Source organism: Rhynchophorus ferrugineus, unplaced genomic scaffold (genome assembly GCF_030347505.1).
Source record: "Rhynchophorus ferrugineus isolate W39M unplaced genomic scaffold, kcgeb_rfMv2 rfM1, whole genome shotgun sequence".
NCBI classification, from domain to species: Eukaryota; Metazoa; Arthropoda; class Insecta; order Coleoptera; family Curculionidae; genus Rhynchophorus; species Rhynchophorus ferrugineus.
Genome location: NW_027472580.1, coordinates 43695911 through 43716749, shown reverse-complemented (window position 1 = coordinate 43716749; position 20839 = coordinate 43695911). Strand labels below are relative to the sequence as shown.

The 20839-nt window shown below is 30.4% G+C and overlaps 2 protein-coding genes across 11 annotated transcripts in view; one reads left to right on the top strand and one right to left on the bottom strand.

The window, feature by feature from the left end:
* The window catches only part of l(2)gl (LLGL domain-containing protein l(2)gl), a 32958-nt gene extending 15762 nt beyond the window's left edge, over positions 1-17196 (top strand). For 2 of the 10 annotated variants that reach the window (XM_076419488.1, XM_076419490.1), the window contains 22 exons: positions 7628-7855; positions 7918-8111; positions 8173-8387; positions 8447-8676; positions 9186-9239; positions 9518-9764; positions 9846-9959; positions 10010-10153; positions 10225-10334; positions 10469-10646; positions 11526-11714; positions 11769-11893; positions 12079-12256; positions 12314-12455; positions 12514-12713; positions 12772-12949; positions 13068-13175; positions 13232-13364; positions 13425-13530; positions 13584-13652; positions 14327-14367; positions 15842-17196. In XM_076419488.1, the coding sequence (XP_076275603.1) occupies positions 7628-7855; positions 7918-8111; positions 8173-8387; positions 8447-8676; positions 9186-9239; positions 9518-9764; positions 9846-9959; positions 10010-10153; positions 10225-10334; positions 10469-10646; positions 11526-11714; positions 11769-11893; positions 12079-12256; positions 12314-12455; positions 12514-12713; positions 12772-12949; positions 13068-13175; positions 13232-13364; positions 13425-13530; positions 13584-13652; positions 14327-14367; positions 15842-15931 (3273 nt within the window). In that variant the 3' untranslated portion in view covers positions 15932-17196. The remainder of the gene's footprint in view (positions 1-7627; positions 7856-7917; positions 8112-8172; positions 8388-8446; positions 8677-9185; positions 9240-9517; positions 9765-9845; positions 9960-10009; positions 10154-10224; positions 10335-10468; positions 10647-11525; positions 11715-11768; positions 11894-12078; positions 12257-12313; positions 12456-12513; positions 12714-12771; positions 12950-13067; positions 13176-13231; positions 13365-13424; positions 13531-13583; positions 13653-14326; positions 14368-15841) is intronic. The other 8 variants (XM_076419492.1, XM_076419494.1, XM_076419489.1 and 5 more) reach the window with 7 other exon arrangements.
* Positions 17197-18490: 1294 nt separating this feature from the next.
* T48 (FU domain-containing protein T48) overlaps positions 18491-20839 on the bottom strand; it is an 82099-nt gene continuing 79750 nt past the window's right edge. Inside the window, exon 2 of the mRNA XM_076419532.1 lies at positions 18491-20763. Coding sequence (XP_076275647.1) covers positions 19802-20763 — 962 coding nt within the window. The 3' untranslated portion in view covers positions 18491-19801. The remainder of the gene's footprint in view (positions 20764-20839) is intronic.

Genomic DNA, 20839 nt, shown 5'->3' with positions numbered 1-20839 from the left:
GGGAAATTACACTGAACAAATCTTAATACTCAATCAATTTTATACTCGTTAACAGCTTCCTAATCGAAATCTCGGCATGTTTCCAGTCCTTGTAGTGTCCTGAACCAAAGAATTCTTGATTTGCAAAGACATCTGTCGGCTATGGCACGGATCTTGGAAATAATATAAAATATTTTATGCAATTTTTTTATTTATTTATTACAATATTACTAGTCGTTGTCGACTAACTTACAATTTGTCTTTACAATAACTTAAATCTAGGTATGGAATAATAGTATTATTTATTGTTAATGGTAAATGCACTTGCACAGATTTACCTTCGTTAATTTTTATTTTCCAGATATGGGTCCAATTATTTATATTGTCACTTGTCTGTTGTAATTTTCGTGTATCTTCTTCGCTATTATTTCCGACCGCAAGAATCACAGTGTTTTCAGCAAATGTAGCCATCGTAATATTTGCCAAATGTGGTGTATCACATGTGTAGAGTAGGTAAAGAATTGACCCCAATACACTTCCTTGCAGTACACCTTTTGTAGCTTCGTTGATTGTAAAGTATGCTTCCTCTTGTTTGACTCTAAACATTCTGGCTGTAATATAAGATTTTAATAGTTGAGTGTGTTCTTTCGGCAATATTTTCTGTAGCTGATGAACATAGCCGTCATGACATACCTTATCAAGGGCTTGTGCTACATTTAAGAATTTAGCTGAACATACGTTTTTACCTTCAAATTGGCCAAAACGGCGACGATTTTTTAAAAATTGTCCCTGTTTTTTTAACCATTTCGATTTTTTTTTCAAAATAGTTAAATAATCAATATTCATATTCCGTATATATGATTTGATGTATAAGTATGGAATAAGGGTCTCCATACAAGTTGATAAACAAATTTCCTAGGTAGAATAAGATACGACGACGAATATTCAGATTCGAAACAAGGTAATGTCCTTGGACAAATGTTATATTTACTTTATATTAGTAATATCTCTAAATGTGAAGAAGTAAGATGGCATGACACTGGACGCCAATCTCAAGTGGGAAGAGAATGTTAAATAGAAACGAGCCGAACTCCACTACAGAATAAACTTTTATTTTACAAGCAAATCTTGAGGCTAGTGTGCATCTACGATATGCAATTATGAGGTTTCACGAAGAAATATTATGTTAACATTATCCAATCTTACCAAAACAAAGTTTTCCGCGGAATGATTAATGCGCCATGGTACTCTAGAAATAAGGACATCCACAAAGATTAGAGGGTACCGACGGCCAGTGGAGAAATTAAATGGTTTGCGGAATAACGCCAAGAAAGTTTGCTAGATCACAAAAACGTTGTAGTAATACAACTGCTCCATAACAGTGGACTTAGCCGGAGATTTAAGAGACAATATCTAGACAATATAGTTATTTGTGAAAACTCCACCGTGTTTCAAAACTATGTGGAGGGCACCACTGGAAATACATCGATCAAATGCTAATTAAGCCTAATTAAGTATTAAATCTGCCTTTTAAAAGTAATATTAAGAAGAAATACTAGATAGTTGTATATAATAACTAGTTGTAATATGTGGTCAATGTGCTTTTAAATTTTAAAAAAAATGGGACTGTGGGATACAGAAGTAAGTGCAAAGAATAGTTCTATTAAATTTCGAGTAAAACTGAAAATGGTTGAAAAAAATAGTTTCGGAAAAAAAGCATTTAACTTTAGAAACAAAGATTCAAACAAACTAAATAATCCTATGTAAGTATTTCATTAATTAGCGATCTGTGATCCATAAATTAGGTCTTCTTATTTTCCTACTAATTAAGATTTTTTGATTTTTTTCAGCTAAGCTACTTATTCTAACTTTTTTAAAAATAAAGCTCGCAATTCAGAGTAGTCAATCGAGCTTCTTTGCGTTTGACCGCAAATTTAAGAACTTTAGTACCAATGCTCATGTTATTTATAATTTTTACAAACCATTATATTTTCATTCAGAATGTTATGAATAAAATGTGGCAATTTCAGTCTTCCCTGTCGTTATGTCTCCAAAAATAATTTGAATTTTGAGGGAAGTTTTAAAAGTCTAAGCTTTTAGAAGGAAGGAAGTTTTAAAAGTCCGGCTTATATATGCCGGAAAATTCGAAAATTTTAGATCAGAATACCATCTTAATAACGGATTTGAATTTTACTAAGAGCATTAGACTTTAATTTGTGTTTATAATTATTTATAGCCATTCTAGGCATACCAGTAACTACGCTATGAATGTGACCTTCCTTCATGATGTTAAAAAGCGGAAAATTTATAAAAATTATATAAATGTTATAGACAGTGTAAAAAAATGCAGTTTTTATATAGTAGTGTATAATAAAGTTATTTCATCTTTTATCTCAATGAATTTATAATGATGCGACATAATACGTTTTTATCAGATACTGACTAATACTGTATAGAAAAAGGAACTGTAATTACTAAACACTGTGTCAATATCGATATGAGATAAAGTTCCAGTATCTTTTAGAAAAATAAAAAAGATCACAATGTATTTCTTAGAAAGTTGTTAATCAAAATAATATGTCGTGTTTTTACTGCGTTGTTACTTTAAATAATAATATATTTTATTCGGGTTAATAATACATTTTAAAATAAGAGATTGTGTGAATTTTGATATTATTAGATTAATCGCTTTTTGTTTAATAATTAATAAATCCACTTCACAAGTAATTAGTTTCGCTTTTAGTTTACGGTTCCAAACATGTATAGCACGTCGCAATGTTGTCGCATCAATTTCGGCTTTTGGTTTGTTTACGTTTGCCGGTGTATAACCTCTCATTTTTATCACTAACGTTTTGAATAATTTTGTAAACGTTTGACAACAGGGTCGATCGATACTAACACATTGTTTACCTATACCGGTGCATCAGAATGCAGTGTCTCTTTTTAACTAGGGTAAAATGAGAAGAAAATCCGTTCCGAGTTTAAAACGAATTTAACATTTTTACAAACTGCATTTGACCGTATTTTAGACGTCATCTACAACGTACATTGGCTGTTTTATTGGAAGGACTATGTTAAATTTATTCTACTTTATTATTTTAAAATAGTCTGTGCAAGTCTAGCAAGTGGGCTGCTTCAAAGAGACTACTGTCTCGTATTTATCAAACAAATCGATGATATAAGAAGAATCGGCGTATTGACTTCGGTTTAAGTCAAAAACTCTTAAACACAGCTGTTAATTGTTTAATAATGGCAATAATGACCAACAAGTGCACCCAATCTTCTATTAATTAAATAACTGTAGATCATTAAACAATTGAGAATAGACGAATTATACACCCTAAATTATAATATATTAATTGAACTTTCTTATTTTAATTAAAAAGAATATGTAATGGATTGTGGAAATTTTAATTTTAGTGTCTTCGTATAGTCTTTTAGTCTTCATATAAATAATATAAAGCTAATATCTTAGAGAATTTCGTTGACTGTAATATCAAAGTTTCCAACCAAACCAATTCCGATTTTGGCATTCATCAAACCTCGTTGAATTTTTTCCTTTTTAGAAGATAAGACATTATTGAATTCTTAGACGATATATTAAATATATTGAATACAGGCAGGTGAATTAGGTCCTCCTCTGCTAATGCAAAATTTAATTGTCTCAAACTAATACTATATTTTTGATACTATAGTAGATATATGACATATTATGAGTTACTGGTGAATGCTACCGACTACAATTACAAATGAATTTGAAACAGACTTGCGGTGCAAAGAATAACTTATTACAGACGTCCCATGTTGATCAACTTTTTAACAAATACTTGATAAAGCATACATAATGGGAACTTCTATGACTGCTCAGCAATAAAAGCAAATTTTTTGAAAAAAATCAATCGTAAATTACATACAGGACAGACAAATATTATAACTTTAAGAGAGGCACACTTTATTTGTTAGTTATTTTATTTAGACCTAATACAAATAAAGGTACAAATTAATATGATTTCATATCTATTCCGTTTAAATAAATTTCGTAGTTATAATTCTTATAAATGTTTACCCTTTTTATTTACAAATTAACTCAAGTAAATATTTGATTGGACCTAAAATTTTTTTTAAAAATTTAATTGCAAACAATTATGTATCCGCCTTGTACAAAGTTTATTATATTTGTTTTTATAGCTTACAACCGAGATTTATAAATATGACAAAAATGATGTTTTTAGTATTATGATAGGTGATGAGTCATTTTTAGAGTTGTAAAGTATCTGATAAAGATGAAATAAGACAATAAAACCAAAAACAGGAACATGACAAATGTTAACAATACATATTAACATATAGACTTCACGCATGTTACGAGCTATTACTACAATTTTTTGCAACAGTACTTCGTTCAATTTGTTCAATTGACCTCGGCAGACATCTGCAGTAACCGTTTCATTCAATTTTAACAGGTCGTAATACACTCTATCTTGTTGGTCCCATCATATGCATATGGCCATGAATATTTCGGTTCGCTATCGATGTGGATGGATTTCCTGAACAAACCTATGACTTTTTCTCTCGGGATTGTCAGAACCACTTCTCATCGCCTGGCTAGCAATAAGACCGCGATATAGAAACGAATCGAAATGGCATTCTCAGTGAATTTATGTAGACATTATTTTCCCTCCTTTGGATCGTTCCTATCGAATGTAAAAAGCCTGGAAACAGTTGATTCATCAACTGCTAAGCTGTCTGAAAGTTATTTGAGAGTTTAAGTTGTGTTTGTATCCATTAAGTATCATGCAGCATCTTCGACATCTTGCTTCTTCAAGCTAAAAAATAAAAGTAATGAATCTGCACTGTAATGTAATATTGAACATTTCGTGAAGTCCCGTGTGTATATACTGAATAACTTAATAACATTAAATGGAAAACTTATCTGCCATTAGATATCACCGATTGAATTACATGCAAACACCAAGTTAATATCTTTTAATTATTGTTAATTCATTCCATTATAATAATCACCTCTGCAAAACTTCTTAAATTACTTTTCAATGTTTAATATCCTATAAAAAATATTCGTCATAATCAATCGATAACAATGGCCGTTGGCCGCTCTGTCTATATCTGAATCTAAATTCGTTTTTGTTTTGTGATCATTGTATCTCCAATTCATCAAATTTCAATGAAGTCAATTACCTTGCAGATGAGTTATGTGATGAATTCATACACTCTATTCTCACTATATAAAAAATATTGGTTATTATTTAACCCTATGCGGCCGGAGGGTAGCGGTGGAGCGGAATTACAGTACATATCAGAACAGGTGTCCTATTGGCGAAAACATCAGGCACTTTGAAATAAATTTATTTTCAAATGGCTTCCCCACGAGCACACTAGGCCACAAAGGGTTAAGAAAGCATATAGTGCCTTTAACTTCGAAAATATTTAACTATTCTATTTAACCACACCCAAATTATCTCAAACTAATTAACTAGAAAAAACATGTCAAAACTACAATTACATGTGGTAATTTTTGTTATGGCGGTATTTATTTGACTCTTGGCAACAAATGATCTTTTATCTAATTTAATGGTATTAAGTATTGTAATAAAATTATATACCGTAAGGATTACATTTATGATATATTAATCATCAAATATTTTACCGATAATTTATGAATTGGTGGATATATAACAGAACGTTTATTAAAATTGCTTTGTGATTAGTAGTATTAACCGATGTTATTTCTTTTCCAAATTAATTTTTTTCTCTTTAATATCAACCGCTTGCATACAATACAATTATAACGACGTTTTTCCAGTCTTGAAAACATCAGTTTACTTATATTTGTTAAATAATCTTAAATCCTACTATAATGTTATGAGTTGATTATATTTTCCCTTCTATTAATTCACTATTGTGTGCTAAGTCAGGTATTTTATCAAACATTTGAAAATGGTCGTCTAGTAATACAATATCAACGTAACCATACCTGTTTAACATGAAAGTTAAATCGTAATAATACACCTTTTTGTAGTTAGCAACGGACCCGTCTTAAATCGAAACACAATAGACTATTTTAAGTGGTTGAGAACCTGGAAAGTCCCCTGTTCTTACAATAATTTAACAATATATAACGATATCTTGTAAAAGTGGCTTCTTTGGGTGTATTATTTTGGTTTCAGTTACATTTATTTTACTAGGATTAATACTAATATGTTACTATAAATTAGCTAGAATGCAATTCAGAATAAATTACATCAGCCGTACAGTACTCGAATATATGTTAACCTGTGAAAAAATGTATAGCGTTTTCCTCTCTAGATGTCTTTAATAGCAAGTAATTCAGAAAACACAGATCACAGTAACGCCACTAGATATTCATTGGATGGACAATGCTTTAAGCGTTACTTAGCGTGTATACACACATTTACATTGAAATTGAGGCAGGACGTGGAAAATGATAATGAAAATGGCAAAGGGAAGAATGTCGCACGGGCTTGTTAGAATGTTGTACTTTGTATAGACAGGTACATCAACATTTTCTGGGAAGATAATAATTTCACTCGCTTTCGTTCTGGTAATTTTGAACTTACTGAAGGAAATTCTTAGAAGCAAAATAGGGTCGAAATAATAATAGAAAAGGCGTTATTTTCTATGATAATAATACTCCGCTACACTAAGTAGTCCTAATCCATTTCACACGAAACCGAAATTACTTTCTTGTCATCTATGTTTCCTATAAAATAGTTTATCATAAAGCAATGGGTTGGGTATTAAATGCTACGTATATTCTACATGGACCCAATGATGATAAACTTATCTAAAACAAATAGCTTTGGGGCAAAGCCGAGATAATGGATATGTCGACATTCAACGTGTTCGCCATCATGTACAAGATTAGTTATTCACTAATTTATTATGTTGATAATTTCTGATATATATATATACCTATTTGTCATTAAGCCACAAGGGATATTAATAAACTCTCTGGTAATAATGTGTCTTCGATATTTTGATAAAGAAGTATTTTTTTCAAAGAAATAAATTGTTATACCAGTAGATGCAGGAAGTTTTCGCCGTAAAATTTGAAATGGCAGAATTATTGAATCCTATTAATCCAAAGTAAAAACTGTAAGTGTTACACTTACATTTGGCGCTTTTGAGATTATTTTGTAATATAAACTCATATTCATATGCGATTCATAAAAAATTAAGGTATTTTAAGTAAATTAAGGAAAGTATAATCATCTAGCTAAAATGTCATGTAAAAATATTGGCAGGTTTAGCTCAATAGAATCTTATATTACAGAATTTCCCATATATTTTTTAATATTTATCCTTAAAAGTTGATCTAAAGTTGGTGTAGTTGATAGCAAAAATTAAGAAAGTTAAGTTTATAAATTTGAGTACATAAAGGAATTTATGTTCTTATTTCTAAAAAATATATATTGAAAGTTCGACAGAAATAAAAAACTATTTTAAGAATGTTTTTAAGTTAATTTATACCATTTTAGTACATAAAGAAATTTGTGTCCTTATTGCTAAAATATGCATCGAAAGTTTAACAGAAATAAAACAGTATTTAATTTTGAACACTAATAATTCTTCTACATACATCATATCTATTATAATATGTATTTTCTAGACGCTGCAACATGGATTTCCCCATAAACCATCCGCCTTGGCATGGGATCCATCTTTAAGACTCATTTGCATTGGAACAGCAACTGGAGCCATAAAAGTACTTGGACAGCCTGGTGTTGAATTTTATGGACAACATCAAAATCCTATTGCAGTTACCAAAGTAATTTTCTTGCCTGGGAAAGGCCAAGTCGTCAGTTTACAAGATGACAACTCATTGCATTTGTGGGAAGTACGTACACTAAAACATTAACAGTATTTCCAAATTTGTAATGATGCATGAACACCTTCCAGGTTAATAAAAGTTCATTAGTCGAGGTTAAATCGCAAGCATTGGAGGGTAAATTGAAAACGATCAGTACAGCATGCTTGGAATCATCCGGGAAGCATTTATTACTTGGTACCGAAGGAGGAAACATATACCTTTTGGATTTGAGTACATTTACAATGACACCTGATATCATATATCAAGATGTAGTTATGCAAAAGTAAGTGTATCTATTGGTATAAGTAAAATTTGGTGATAATATTAATACAAAATGATTTTAGTGTTCCTCAAAATTATAAGCTGAATCCTGGTGCTGTTGAATCTATAATCGAGCAACCAGATCAACCAAATAACATACTCATTGGCTATAACAGGGGTTTAGTTGTTCTTTGGAACAAAACAGATAATACTTCAGCAAAAGTATTTATTTCGAATCAACAGTTGGAATGTTTATGCTGGAAGACCGACAGCATCTTTCTCAGTTGTCACAATGATGGTACAGTTTTAAATAGAATTTTTAATTGCTGATATTTAACCATTAATGGCAATTCATAGGCAGTTATATGGAATGGGATGTAAATCAGCCAGATAAACCTTCCGGAGAACCCATATCTACTTATGGTCCTTATGCATGCAAAGCAATTCCAAAAATATTATCTCAGGATTTGAATGGCCAAGAGTTATTAGTTTTTTCTGGTGGTTTGCCAAGAGGAAACTATGGAGATAAATATGCTGTGTCTGTTATACATGGAGAAAATCACGTAGCCTTGGATTTTACTAGTAAGGTATGGACTTTTGATGTTATTATTTCATGTAATAGACGTAAAAACCTTCAAAATTCATTAATTACAGTCCAGTATGTTCTAACTAACTTATTGAGATATTAAAACATAACATCTTGCTTCATATTGAGCTCTTATTATCTGTATATAATTTCTTGAGGGAATATTTATACAAATAAATTTATATACACCATAAAAGCCTTATACATTAAATTTTATCAAGATGGTTTTATCATAAATTTCAATGTTTGTTAGTCAAACTTAATGAGATATGTTATTTATCAAACGCGAAGAAAGGTGATAAAGGAATTAATTTAATAGAAAATGTATGATTAAGTTCTGGTTGAAATATTTTAATTATTACTAATGTTTTTATATCATATCAAGATACATATCATAGACAAAGATTTTCTTTAACATCTTGACTATATTTATTTTCAATAGAATTCAAGTTTACCTAAATTAATGTTGTCATAGGCATATAATAAATGTTCTTTTCTTATTTGGAGCAGATAACGAGTGAATCAAATGATAATGAGAGTGAAGATGAGCAATACGGCAATAAGGTATCAAAATAGAGAACATTAATATAGAATAATTCCCTTTTCTTTTGAGTTGTGCATGTAAAGTTTAATTTTTTTAATGTTACAGTTTACGATGATCCTAAATTTTCTTATCGTTATAGTAGCATGAACATTTACATTAACAATGTGTTTTGTGGGTTGTAAATGTTTCTCTCTTCATGTTTTTGCGTTTTCTGACCATTAATAATGTTACCAGGAAATGTATTGTTTGTTTGTTATTTCGAGTTAAAATTTTTATTCGACATTAATTTTTATTTTAGGTAATCGATTTTCTATTAATAGAATCGAGCTCGGAGTCTAATGAAAATCAGGAGGAAATCGGTGAAAATGACGAAACAGTTTCTTCCAACGAAGCGAAAGACAAAGAACAACCTGACACTCTTATAGTTCTCGCCGAAGAAGAATTAGTTGCCATCGATCTGTCTAGTAAAGGATGGAAAATGATGAATTTACCATATTTGGTAGCATTACATTCTTCAGCTGTAACTTGTAGTCAATATGTTTCTGGTAAGAATAATACATATAAATATAAATATGAAAATAAAAGTCTAGGAAAATTAATATAAAAAAAGTTTATTTATCTGTTAGGTATACCTGATGAATTATGGGAACATCTAAAAGACGCAGGTAAAGCTCAAACAAGTCACTTATATTCGGATCGGCCATGGCCTATAAACGGTGGAAAACTGTTATGTTCTAAAGGTATGTCTTTATATTTTTTGTATCGAAATATATCTGATCATGTTTTTAAGAAATAGGCTCTGTTCCAAAACGAGAACTTCTTCTTACTGGCCACGAAGATGGTACTGTACGTTTCTGGGATGCCGGTGGAGTTACCTTAACATTAGTATATAAGTTCAGTACTGCACAATATTTCACAGGAGATGATTTAGATGGTATAATATATGGATATTTTGTTGTGATACGAATTATATATATATATATATATATATATTACTATTTTTAGAAGCACCTGTTAGTCCTGACCCAGAAGATGACGAACAAGAATGGCCCCCGTTCAGGAAAACTGGCGTTTTCGACCCGTATTCGGATGATCCCCGATTAGCCGTTAAAAGAGTGAGTGGTATTGTACATGTCTTCATCTTTATTTGTATTATTTATAATTTCTTTAAAATATCGATTTTATAATCAAAAATATTGCTATAATATCGAGCTGACAATACCGTTTTATAAGTTTTTTTTATTTATAGGTGGCAATGTGTCCACTTGCTGGCACTTTAGTTGTAGCTGGCACTGCAGGACAAGTTATCATTGCTAAATTTGATACAGAAGTTTTGGATGGTCCATTAAAAGTTACAACTATGAATATCGTGAGTGACAGGGATGGTTTTGTTTGGAAGGGACACAGTCAATTAGCACCAAAAACAGGTAAAATATTTGGTCAAATAAATAATCATTTATGTTTATAATTATATCTTGTATTATTTTAAACAAGCTCACCATATATTACATAATCTACTATAGTTCCACCTAGCCTTCAAATGATCTGTCAAATGATCAATTTCTTGCGATTACAAATTAGTTCCAAAAAAAGAATAACCATAATTTTGCACCATAATTTGCGCGCAGTATTTAAGCTACTAAATCGAGTGGTGGGTTACAGTTTGTTTCTACTTGATCAAAATTGAAGTTTAGATCCTCATTATTTTTCCTAATCAAGGTGATCACCTTGTTCCTAATTATCTTTTGTCAATCCCGCAGTCACAGAATAGATTTTGATTTATAGAAAGGTAATGAAAAGGGAAAGAATTACGTGATAATCAGATTTGTGTTGACAACATAATTAAATGTTCATCAAATGTCTATTTAGATAAGTAGGGAACTAAGTTTCAACAAAATGCAACTTAAACAAACAACCTCGGTATATATAACACTATAAACTTATAATGAAATAATTACACAACTCTTTTACTGCAGAGATCAAACTGAAATAAATCAATTATGCCAATGTTATAAGATAAAATAATTAACAAAATAGCACATTAAATTTCTCATAAAGCAATATTGAACTACTTGTGTTTATAACATGTACAACATAAAACTTAAAAAAAAACAACTTTATAAAATTAGACTTAACTAAGAGTTCTGTTTCACTTCATTAGATGAAGATCAATGTTGATAATATTAAATTAAAATAATGAAATATTTCATCTTGTATTGCGAAAATAAAATATAATACAAGAAACAATACTGCATCAAAAACGAGACCAGACTCCAAAGTCATAATAAATAATTTTTGTATTTTAGGCGATGTGCATCAAGTAAGAGGTTTCCAAGCTACAGGTGTTTTGCAACTTCATCCACCAGCAGCAGTCACTTGCGTTGTTCTACATTCAGATTGGGGTTTAGTAGCCGCTGGCACTGCCCACGGATTGGCTTTGATGGACTACATCAAGAATAAACCAGTCGTCGTTAAATGCACATTGAACCCTAATGGTAAAATCATACATTTATGTGTTAATATATTGTTAAGTAAACTTGCTTTCAAAGATCTTACTGGCCAAGGTGACGCACCCATTTCACGTAGAAAATCTTTCAAGAAATCACTTAGAGAATCCTTTAGACGGTTAAGAAAAGGTCGTTCGACCAGAAGAAATAATAAGGATGATAAACAGGTAAGATATATTCTTCTATAAATCTTGCGATGCAATTGTGAAGCACTATATTAATAAATTGAAATAATTATAAACGAATATATATATATATATATATATATATATATATATATATATTTATACATATATATATATATATATACATATATATGTATATGCAATATAAGCAATATATATCTTAATAGACACCGCCAGCGGCTGCTTCACCTCCACCTAGAAAACCTCCAACATCAGATGAAGGCGGCGAATTTAATCCATTGGAAGCTAAACCTGTTGAGCGACAGATAGAAGCTAGAGCAACAGACGATTCGATGGGATCTTTCGTTAGATGTTTATATTTCGCCAGGACATTCCTCGTTAATGGTAAGTCTAAAAATATGCTGTTTTCAAACTTTTAACTAATACCTTACTTATTTTTAGTACAAAACACTATGCCAACTTTATGGGCTGGTACTAACAATGGCACAGTTTATGCCTTTACAATAATGGTACCATCAACATCAAAACGGGATACTGACGATGTAGTTTGTCACCTCGCCAAAGAGGTACAATTAAAACACAGGTATTTTATTTACTTTTAAAATATCTACAAGTATATTTATTGAAAAACTTATTTTTAGAGCACCTGTCATTGGAATCGCTGTGTTAGATGGATCTAGCAAGCCGCTACCAGAGCCACTGGAAGTAGAGAAAGGTGTCGCCCCCCTCCCTGATACCACACAAGCGCACAGAGTGGTAATAGCATCAGAAGAACAGTTCAAAATATTCACGTTGCCATCGCTGAAACCATATTGTAAATATAAACTTACTGCACATGAAGGTATTTATTTTCATTCCTTTTTTCTGAATATCTTTTGTTTAACTTTCAACATTCATAGGTGCTAGAGTTAGAAGGATGGCATTCGCAACATTTTCCTGTAGTATGCCAGATGATAACACAAAACATTCAGAGGTTGATCTTTTGTGCCTTACCAACATGGGCGATTGCCTTGTTCTATCCATTCCAGATTTAAAACGCCAATTAAATGCGGCAGCTATCAAACGAGAGGATATCAAGTATGCATAATAAGATATTTTCTTGTTTAAATGAAGTATTCACTTGTTATTTCATTTCTTTATATTACTTTCTATTGGTATGATATTTTGCATTATTCTATAAATATATTATTTTTAGTGGAATATCTTCCCTTGTGTTCACAAAGCAAGCTGAAGCATTATATCTCCATTCCTCGTCTGAACTACAGAGGATATCATTATCAGCTACAGCAATTACTCAAGCCAGGTACTTGATCATTTTATAATAACATTTAAGATCTGTATAGTTTCTTTGTGGCTTAGGTGTTACCTTCCACTTCCAACAAAGGAAGATGGAGTTTCTGAATCGGGAAGCAACGAAATAAACACAGAAGAAGCGACAGAACCCCCTTTAGTTAATGGGGCTATGCAGAAAAGTAACAGCACCTTAGAAAAGGTACAATCTTTCATGTATGTTGAAGACATATATATTGAGTTTAATTTTATATCGTTACAGGTTGATGAAGTACAAGAAAATGGTAGTGATACTCCTCATAACGTGACAGTGTCAAGTAGTGTTGGAGATATTACCATTGACAGTGTTAAGGATCACATCGGATCAGGTACTAAATTTCATTTACTGTAATCTTCAAGTTTAAGTAATTGCTATTTCCAGGGGAAGAAATTACAATCACAAGGATAACGACCGTTACTACAACGTCCTCGAGCACAGAACAAGAAAATAGTAAGTTAATTAATATGATGATTAATATATGATACTGCATTTACAGTTTGTTTTTATTGCCTTATTGTGATCATTGGATTGATTTTTTAAATATCATATAATCAGATTATTTAATTAATAAAACAATACTATAACATATCTGCAGAAACATCTCCGGTCTAACTGAACAAAAAAAAAAGCAAATATCACTTTATTTCATCATAAAGTCAACACTTCCTCAACTTCTATTTTCTCTAGAAATATGCACAATTATCCTCAAAATAGTTTTCTAGTTGAGTATTGTGTTATGTTATTGTGTTCACTAAAATTATTTTCCTGCGTTATATTTATAACAACGAAGCGAATTATTTATTTAAACAGTTTTCTTCAAAAAACAATGATAACACGTAGTTTTTGTGGTTTTGATGCTTTTGATAAATGCTAATATTAGCATCATTTAAATACTGTGATCAGTATCTAAGTATCTATCTAGCAGTATCTAAAGTATTATCTCAAGATAGTAATTTTGAAATGCCAAACCGGGGACTTTTCAGCCGATATGTGATTACAGTCAATGAAAAAAATATTTTTATATATAAACGATTATAGAAATACTGTAAGATATTTATCGTAATGTTGTGAGTTTTTATTTTAAGTTGCTTTAAATGTTTTGTAATGTTGTTCTTGCTTTGTAGTCATAGAGAATCACGTTGAAGAGACCGGAATCCGTTTGGAGGTTAGATATAGATCTTACTGTACTTTAACATATGGTGTCGGTAGGGATATAATAATCAACTGCATGAAAGAGCTATGACATTACAAAAATGACTTATGTACACAAGGATTGCCTTTTATATTTTTTTATTCATGATAAAGAACAATAATTATTCAACATCAGTTATTTGTTAAAGTAACATTACTGATTTTTAACTTGATATCCGCGATCAAAACAATTTTGTATGCATTAGATGCCATATGGTGCGTTTTTTATGGTCAAATATTTATACAATACTGAGCGAAAATGTTGGTTTCACTAATGCCTAAAAGTTATTAATTTCATGATGCGAGTATCAGGATAGGAGAAAAGGGAGGATGATATCACTCTACATTATGGTTAATAAGTTTTCAATGACCTTTACCAAATACTTTCTTAAGTCATATTCGGCTGTGATAAAGTCGTCAAACGACAGACAAATAATAGTGTTTATTGCAAGTACTATTAGTGATACTGATACTTATCCTAAACAGGCCTTTTGAGATGATATCTATATTGGTCATTGTGTTTTTTGAGTTGCTAAAGGCTACTACTCCATATATAATTAATAAAAAATAACCAGTGGTTGTCAGATAGGCCCTAAGTTGGATATTAATCATCAGGCCATTAAGTTTTATCTGTAAAAGTTAAATTTTAATCGATGCACTCATAAGTAATTCACGTCAAAAGCTAAACAAATTATACTTCAAAAATTTTCCCATTCCTTATAGATAAATATAAATGGCAACCTTCGTATTATTACTAATCGTCTAAATTAGAAAAAAAATGTGCCAATAAATCAACTTACTTAATATATTCTCTGTCGATAACATTGTTTTCAAATTTATTACAATACCGTTATCGGTGCCAGTAACAGATTCATAGAGTAACTGTTCTATGAACCGATTTGATCAAAATAGCAATGCTATTTTGTATTTGAGTTTTAAGTTATCGTTTAAAATACTTTATTTTATTTATTATTTATTAATTCTCATATTTTCAATAATAATACATTTCATATGTATTTGCGCCCCTGCATTGTACTGCTCCCCCCTCTTATACATCCGACGTCATCTCATTTCAAATGAAAATATTTCAAATATATTATTCGTCTTTAATAATTAACACTACTTAATATCAACTACTGACTAAATTAAATGACCTCTTTTAATTTATGGAAGTTATTAAATATTTCTGATTTTAAAAAAATCAATAGGCTACTTATAAATAGGGAATTTGTATTACTAATGCCACCGCTAACGATTGGACCATTTTATATTTCACCCCAAATCTTTTTCCAAAGCTTTCCATTGTATTTACCAACTATTTATGTACAATATTAACGCATTTATATTATGTTCTCATCTATTAAATTTTGCAATTTTATTGAACGGAAATCCAATGGAAAGTTAATTATTGCTTTTTTCACACTGTTTAATTATCATTTTCATTTCAGACTAGAAAAATTCAAGTTAGTGACCTTCTACTACGAGCGCCTTTGGCATTGGCAGAGGAAGATTCGGAGAACAATCACGTTATTAATTAGTATCCAAAACGTTCAATCTTGAACAGTGGAACACAGTGAATTGATGAGAAACGATTAATTTCTAAAATAGTTTACAAGAATGTTCATCTGTTATTATATTTGCGATCAGTCAGCGTCACTTAACGTGGGATATCGAAATAGTGCATCAAATATTGCCATAAATTAATATGATCAGTATTTCGTATTTTAACATAACATGTATATAAGTTTTATTTAACCACAAGTAACAAATTAAAATTTATTTCATTGGTGCTCCATGTGTAAAAATTTTATTCCTTTCTTGAAAACGATAGCATTTTATTTTTATTGTAAGATATACTTTCCGTTTACTATCTATGCTGAATAGAATTGTAGTTTTACGTTTAACGACTGATTTTTTTTGTACATTTGAAACTAATTATCATTATTTCAACAAGTATTAGATTTCGATATGTCATCTCAGAGAGTGGAGGAAAGTAAAAGTATTTTTCGTACTTATTAGTTTTGTAGGCTTGAATAATTGGGACCATTTCTATTTTTTAACTTGTGCGAAATACTGTTCAAAAGTTAAAAGTGTTGACAGAAACATTTAACAAACAATTTTAGTTCAGATTGCACCGCTTCAGGATATCTCGTACAATAGAAAATTGTAGACAGTCTTCCATAGAAAGGTAATTCGCTATGTTGTTTAAAATTGTTTCAGTTACATGTTTCCGTGAATACTAGACGCGTCTCTTCATATAAATAAATTAAGTAAATTTGTTATTTAATATTTAAAATTAGTTTTTCTATAGTTGATCTTAAACGGTTGTGCGACTAGATACACATATTTTATTGTATATGATTCCAAGCTTTGCTGATGTTTTTTTATATATAAAAAATATTTTAATAGTAATTTTATGATTACCTCTATAACTATGTTTAGTGTTATTTTTTATGTTATTATTAAGATTTTTACAGAGCATTTAAAACAAAATATTAATATAGGAAATTAAAAAAAAGTATGTTAACGAATTTAGAGCAGCTTCTTATACATACATTTATATTTATTAAAACATGGTGGAGGTTCTATTTAAGAATGTGAGTGAGTGCGAGAGAAAACGAGTATTTTTTAAAACTTTTAAAGAAAGTAATGGCCTTAAAATAACTTTAAATTTTGTTAATATTTTATATTCCTATTCTATCGTCATTTATTAAGATCGGTACATTCTGCTATTTCGTGATTGAAGTTCACGTGACAGATACATCACTAAAATAAATGGAAAAGAAACTTCAAAATCTATAGGGTGTTTTTTTTCTCCTAGTTCTTCATACTTGGATATTATGATATATACATTTGGTTAAATATTTAGCTTGCAATTTTTTAATATTCATACCCATCACAATGTATTTGCACTAAAATAGAAAAGTATATGTTTACATTGTAAAAGTCGCCAATTCTAAGAATATGGTGTTTTTAGAAATTAAGTATATTTAGTTGAAAAGCAATATATTATATTTAACAAAAACCCAGCTATATATATGAGAACATACATATTATATTAATTTAAATTACACTTCATATGAACTTAACAAATAACTAAGTATGAGACAATATAGATGCTACAGTTTTTCATATATAAATAGAACATATTTATTACATTGACTCTCAGAACACAATGAAGAGTTAACTAAAGAATGATAATGCTTAATGTCAACTAAGTGACTGAATTTGAATATGCATTATTTAGCTTCAGCCATTGAGAAATTATGAATCCTGTTTTTAAAAATAATTCACCCGAAGCATATGTAGATAGGACACAAAATGTCAATTATTATCTAGAAGACTTAAGTTAAATGGTTTAATAGCCACAGAGTATACAGCTAACTTAAACAATACTGTTAAACATACAAATAAATATATAATTTTCAAAAGTTCCGAGAGTCCTACCAAAAAGGTAAGCTTTAATTACTTCCTATACTATAAACAAAAAGTTAAAACGCTATAATAGTATTAATGATAGAATTTTGATTGACATGGTCTTGATAATGCTCATTAAGCTGTATGTGAACGAAGTATTTAAAATTTATTGGTAGTGGTTTACCTTAAAAGATGTTCTTGCTCCTCTAATAGTTAAAGTAAGTTCCACTGCGTAATAATAATGTCATAATTAAAATGACCTTTCACAAGAAATGTGCAGGGCAATATGACGAGTATAATTATTCATTATTTATATATTACTACAGCCTTATGAGTTAAGTATGACTACCGCCTTGAGGAGAATAATATAAAATCAAGTATATATGTCAAAGAAGTCCAGTATATAAATTTCTCAGTACACGAGATAAAGACATCATTAACAAGTATGCTTCTCGTAGGAATCAGTCAAAAATTATTTCTTTTACAATTTAATATTTATGGATCGATGGTTAAATTAAAAACGGTCGTAATTGCATTGAGGTGAGTGAGTAAGTTGAGGTTTGCATCATAATTGAACTCAAATGAAACAAAAATAATGCTTTTAGTCTATATAACATCATTAGAGGTAGGCGACTTCGACATTTGTAATTTCGACCAAATGGAAATAAAACAATGGGTAATCAGGGCACACTAATATTTATATTTAAAGCTATATTTAAAACCTAAAAGGGCATTTTTAACTAAAATAATAAGACAGTTAAACAATTTGTACAATATTTATATAGAAATTTAAAGTATTCACATTTTACATCCTATATACACTCGTGCTACATTAACAAACTCACATAAATAATTAACTCCACTTTTTAATGAAAGTACATAAAGGAAATTTACACATTTATACGTACACATATAGTACTGACTAGTCTTGTTGACGAACAAAATTCATTTGATAACGTAACATAACATGAGTACATTATAACAATAATACTGATGGTATTCTCCAAAGCTAACAAAAGCCGTAAAAACAAATGACTAAGCCAGAAACCAGATTGTTGGTAAATGTAATGTTATTGTCTTTCACGATTGAACGGCATGGTGCAAAAGGTAACTAAAAACGACAGATTACGTGGAAACGATATTAGGTATATAGCGATCATTTCAACAATATAATCTTTTGCTCTGTTGTTTATAAACTTTAGCATTATTGTATATGATATTTAATGCAACATTATTCATATTTAGCTTTATACCAGTTCAGGTACTTAAATAAGTTTGATTTTAAAGGTATTTTGATTGTGAAAATGTGAGGCAAAATACAATTTTATATCAATATATTAGGATACCATTTTAAATTACAATATTCTTGTTGAATTAGTCTTGAAATTGTACACGTTTGCCAATTTTATTCCATTTTTAGTGTTCAAAATACACTCTAAACTGCATCAGAATGAATTTCTTTAAATCTGCATAGACGTTTTTGCATACTATATGCTTCACTAGAAAAAAGCAACCAGCTAATTAAAAACATTTGGTTTATTAACAACTATTGATAATGATTACTTTTTATTGAAGTTTATATGCATTTTTATTATAATGAATATTTTTTGATATATAAAAATATTAAAAAGAGTTTATATATAATTTTGTAGCTTTTCGTGACAATCTATTCGAATTATTTTCTTTTTTGATACTAATTACGAAAATCAGACTCATAGATACAATTAAATTACATTTCATTACATTGCAAGTATTAAATTTAATTTGTCTGTTTTGGTATGATTTTTTAATACTGTTTGATTAATAAAGAGATTATAAATTTACGTATTTCAAAACTATGTAGTTTTCGGCACATTAAAAATTAAATAATTGTCATTAGATTTCTTAAAAGTACTAATTAGAATGATTTAAATAATAATATTAAATACAGTAAAACCACATCTGTTTACCAACAATCACTTTAATGCACATGTTACTCTATTCAATATTCGTCACAATTCGGTTGTGATCTCATCTTGGGGCCTCAATCCCAGATCATAAAAGTCCTCGTCCAGAAACAAAGGCCCTCCCAGGATATCTCTGCTACTCTTCCAGGCAATCGGATTAAACTCCGAGGAATTTCCGACCAGGGAGTACTCAAACTTCCACTCTGGCTTCAGTTGTGCATGGCAACTGTCAAAATTACTGCTGAACGCTTTGTTATTCGCGTTCTGAAGACTATCCGATGATCCGAATGGCCGAAACGTGCTCATGGTAATACTGCCACGAACTGAATAATCGTGATCATCTAGTTCACTGCTAGTTTGAAGAAAATCAATCAATTGAGCCACTTGCGGCTGAGAGTTATCGCTCATTCGTTTGTAACGCTTTAACGTCTTTTCTGCCCAACTGAATAAATGCTCCCAATCATCCGGTATGCTGATGTTGTCGATAGGACGATTAAGTAACAAAAGAATCTTAGCCAAATCGCGAACAACCGGTTTATAAGCGGATATTGCACTGTTATCGCCATCTAAATGTAATTGACGTATTTGATGTCTTGTATCATTGAGCATATCTAAATAACTTTGAGCGTAAGGTTTGAGTGTCTCCAATTGCTTTAGGAAGTCTCTTCTCTCTGGGGTGTCGTCCGTTTCTGACGTAGTATCACTAACTTGCGGGAAACTTTTCTTCCGATATTTAATATAGATGACGGCAAAGAACACAATTAAAACCGATATAACAATGCCGGACACTACTCCGACGAATATGGTAAGCCTATGCGCTGACATGCCAAGAAAGTTGCCGTTGTGGAAACACATCTGACCCATGAAGTCTGCTTTATTGCTCCAAGTGGGATAGTAACCAAAAGGGCACTGATCCACACACCTCCTAGTAGGGTAGACAATCAATAGGGTACACTTGACGCAACCTTTAGGACCGAAACGTAAGCAGTCAGGTTCTGCAGTGTATTCTGAAACAAAAAAAGATATATAGCAATATGTCAGGGAATATTAAAGAAAATTGTATAAATTACATCTTAAAGATAA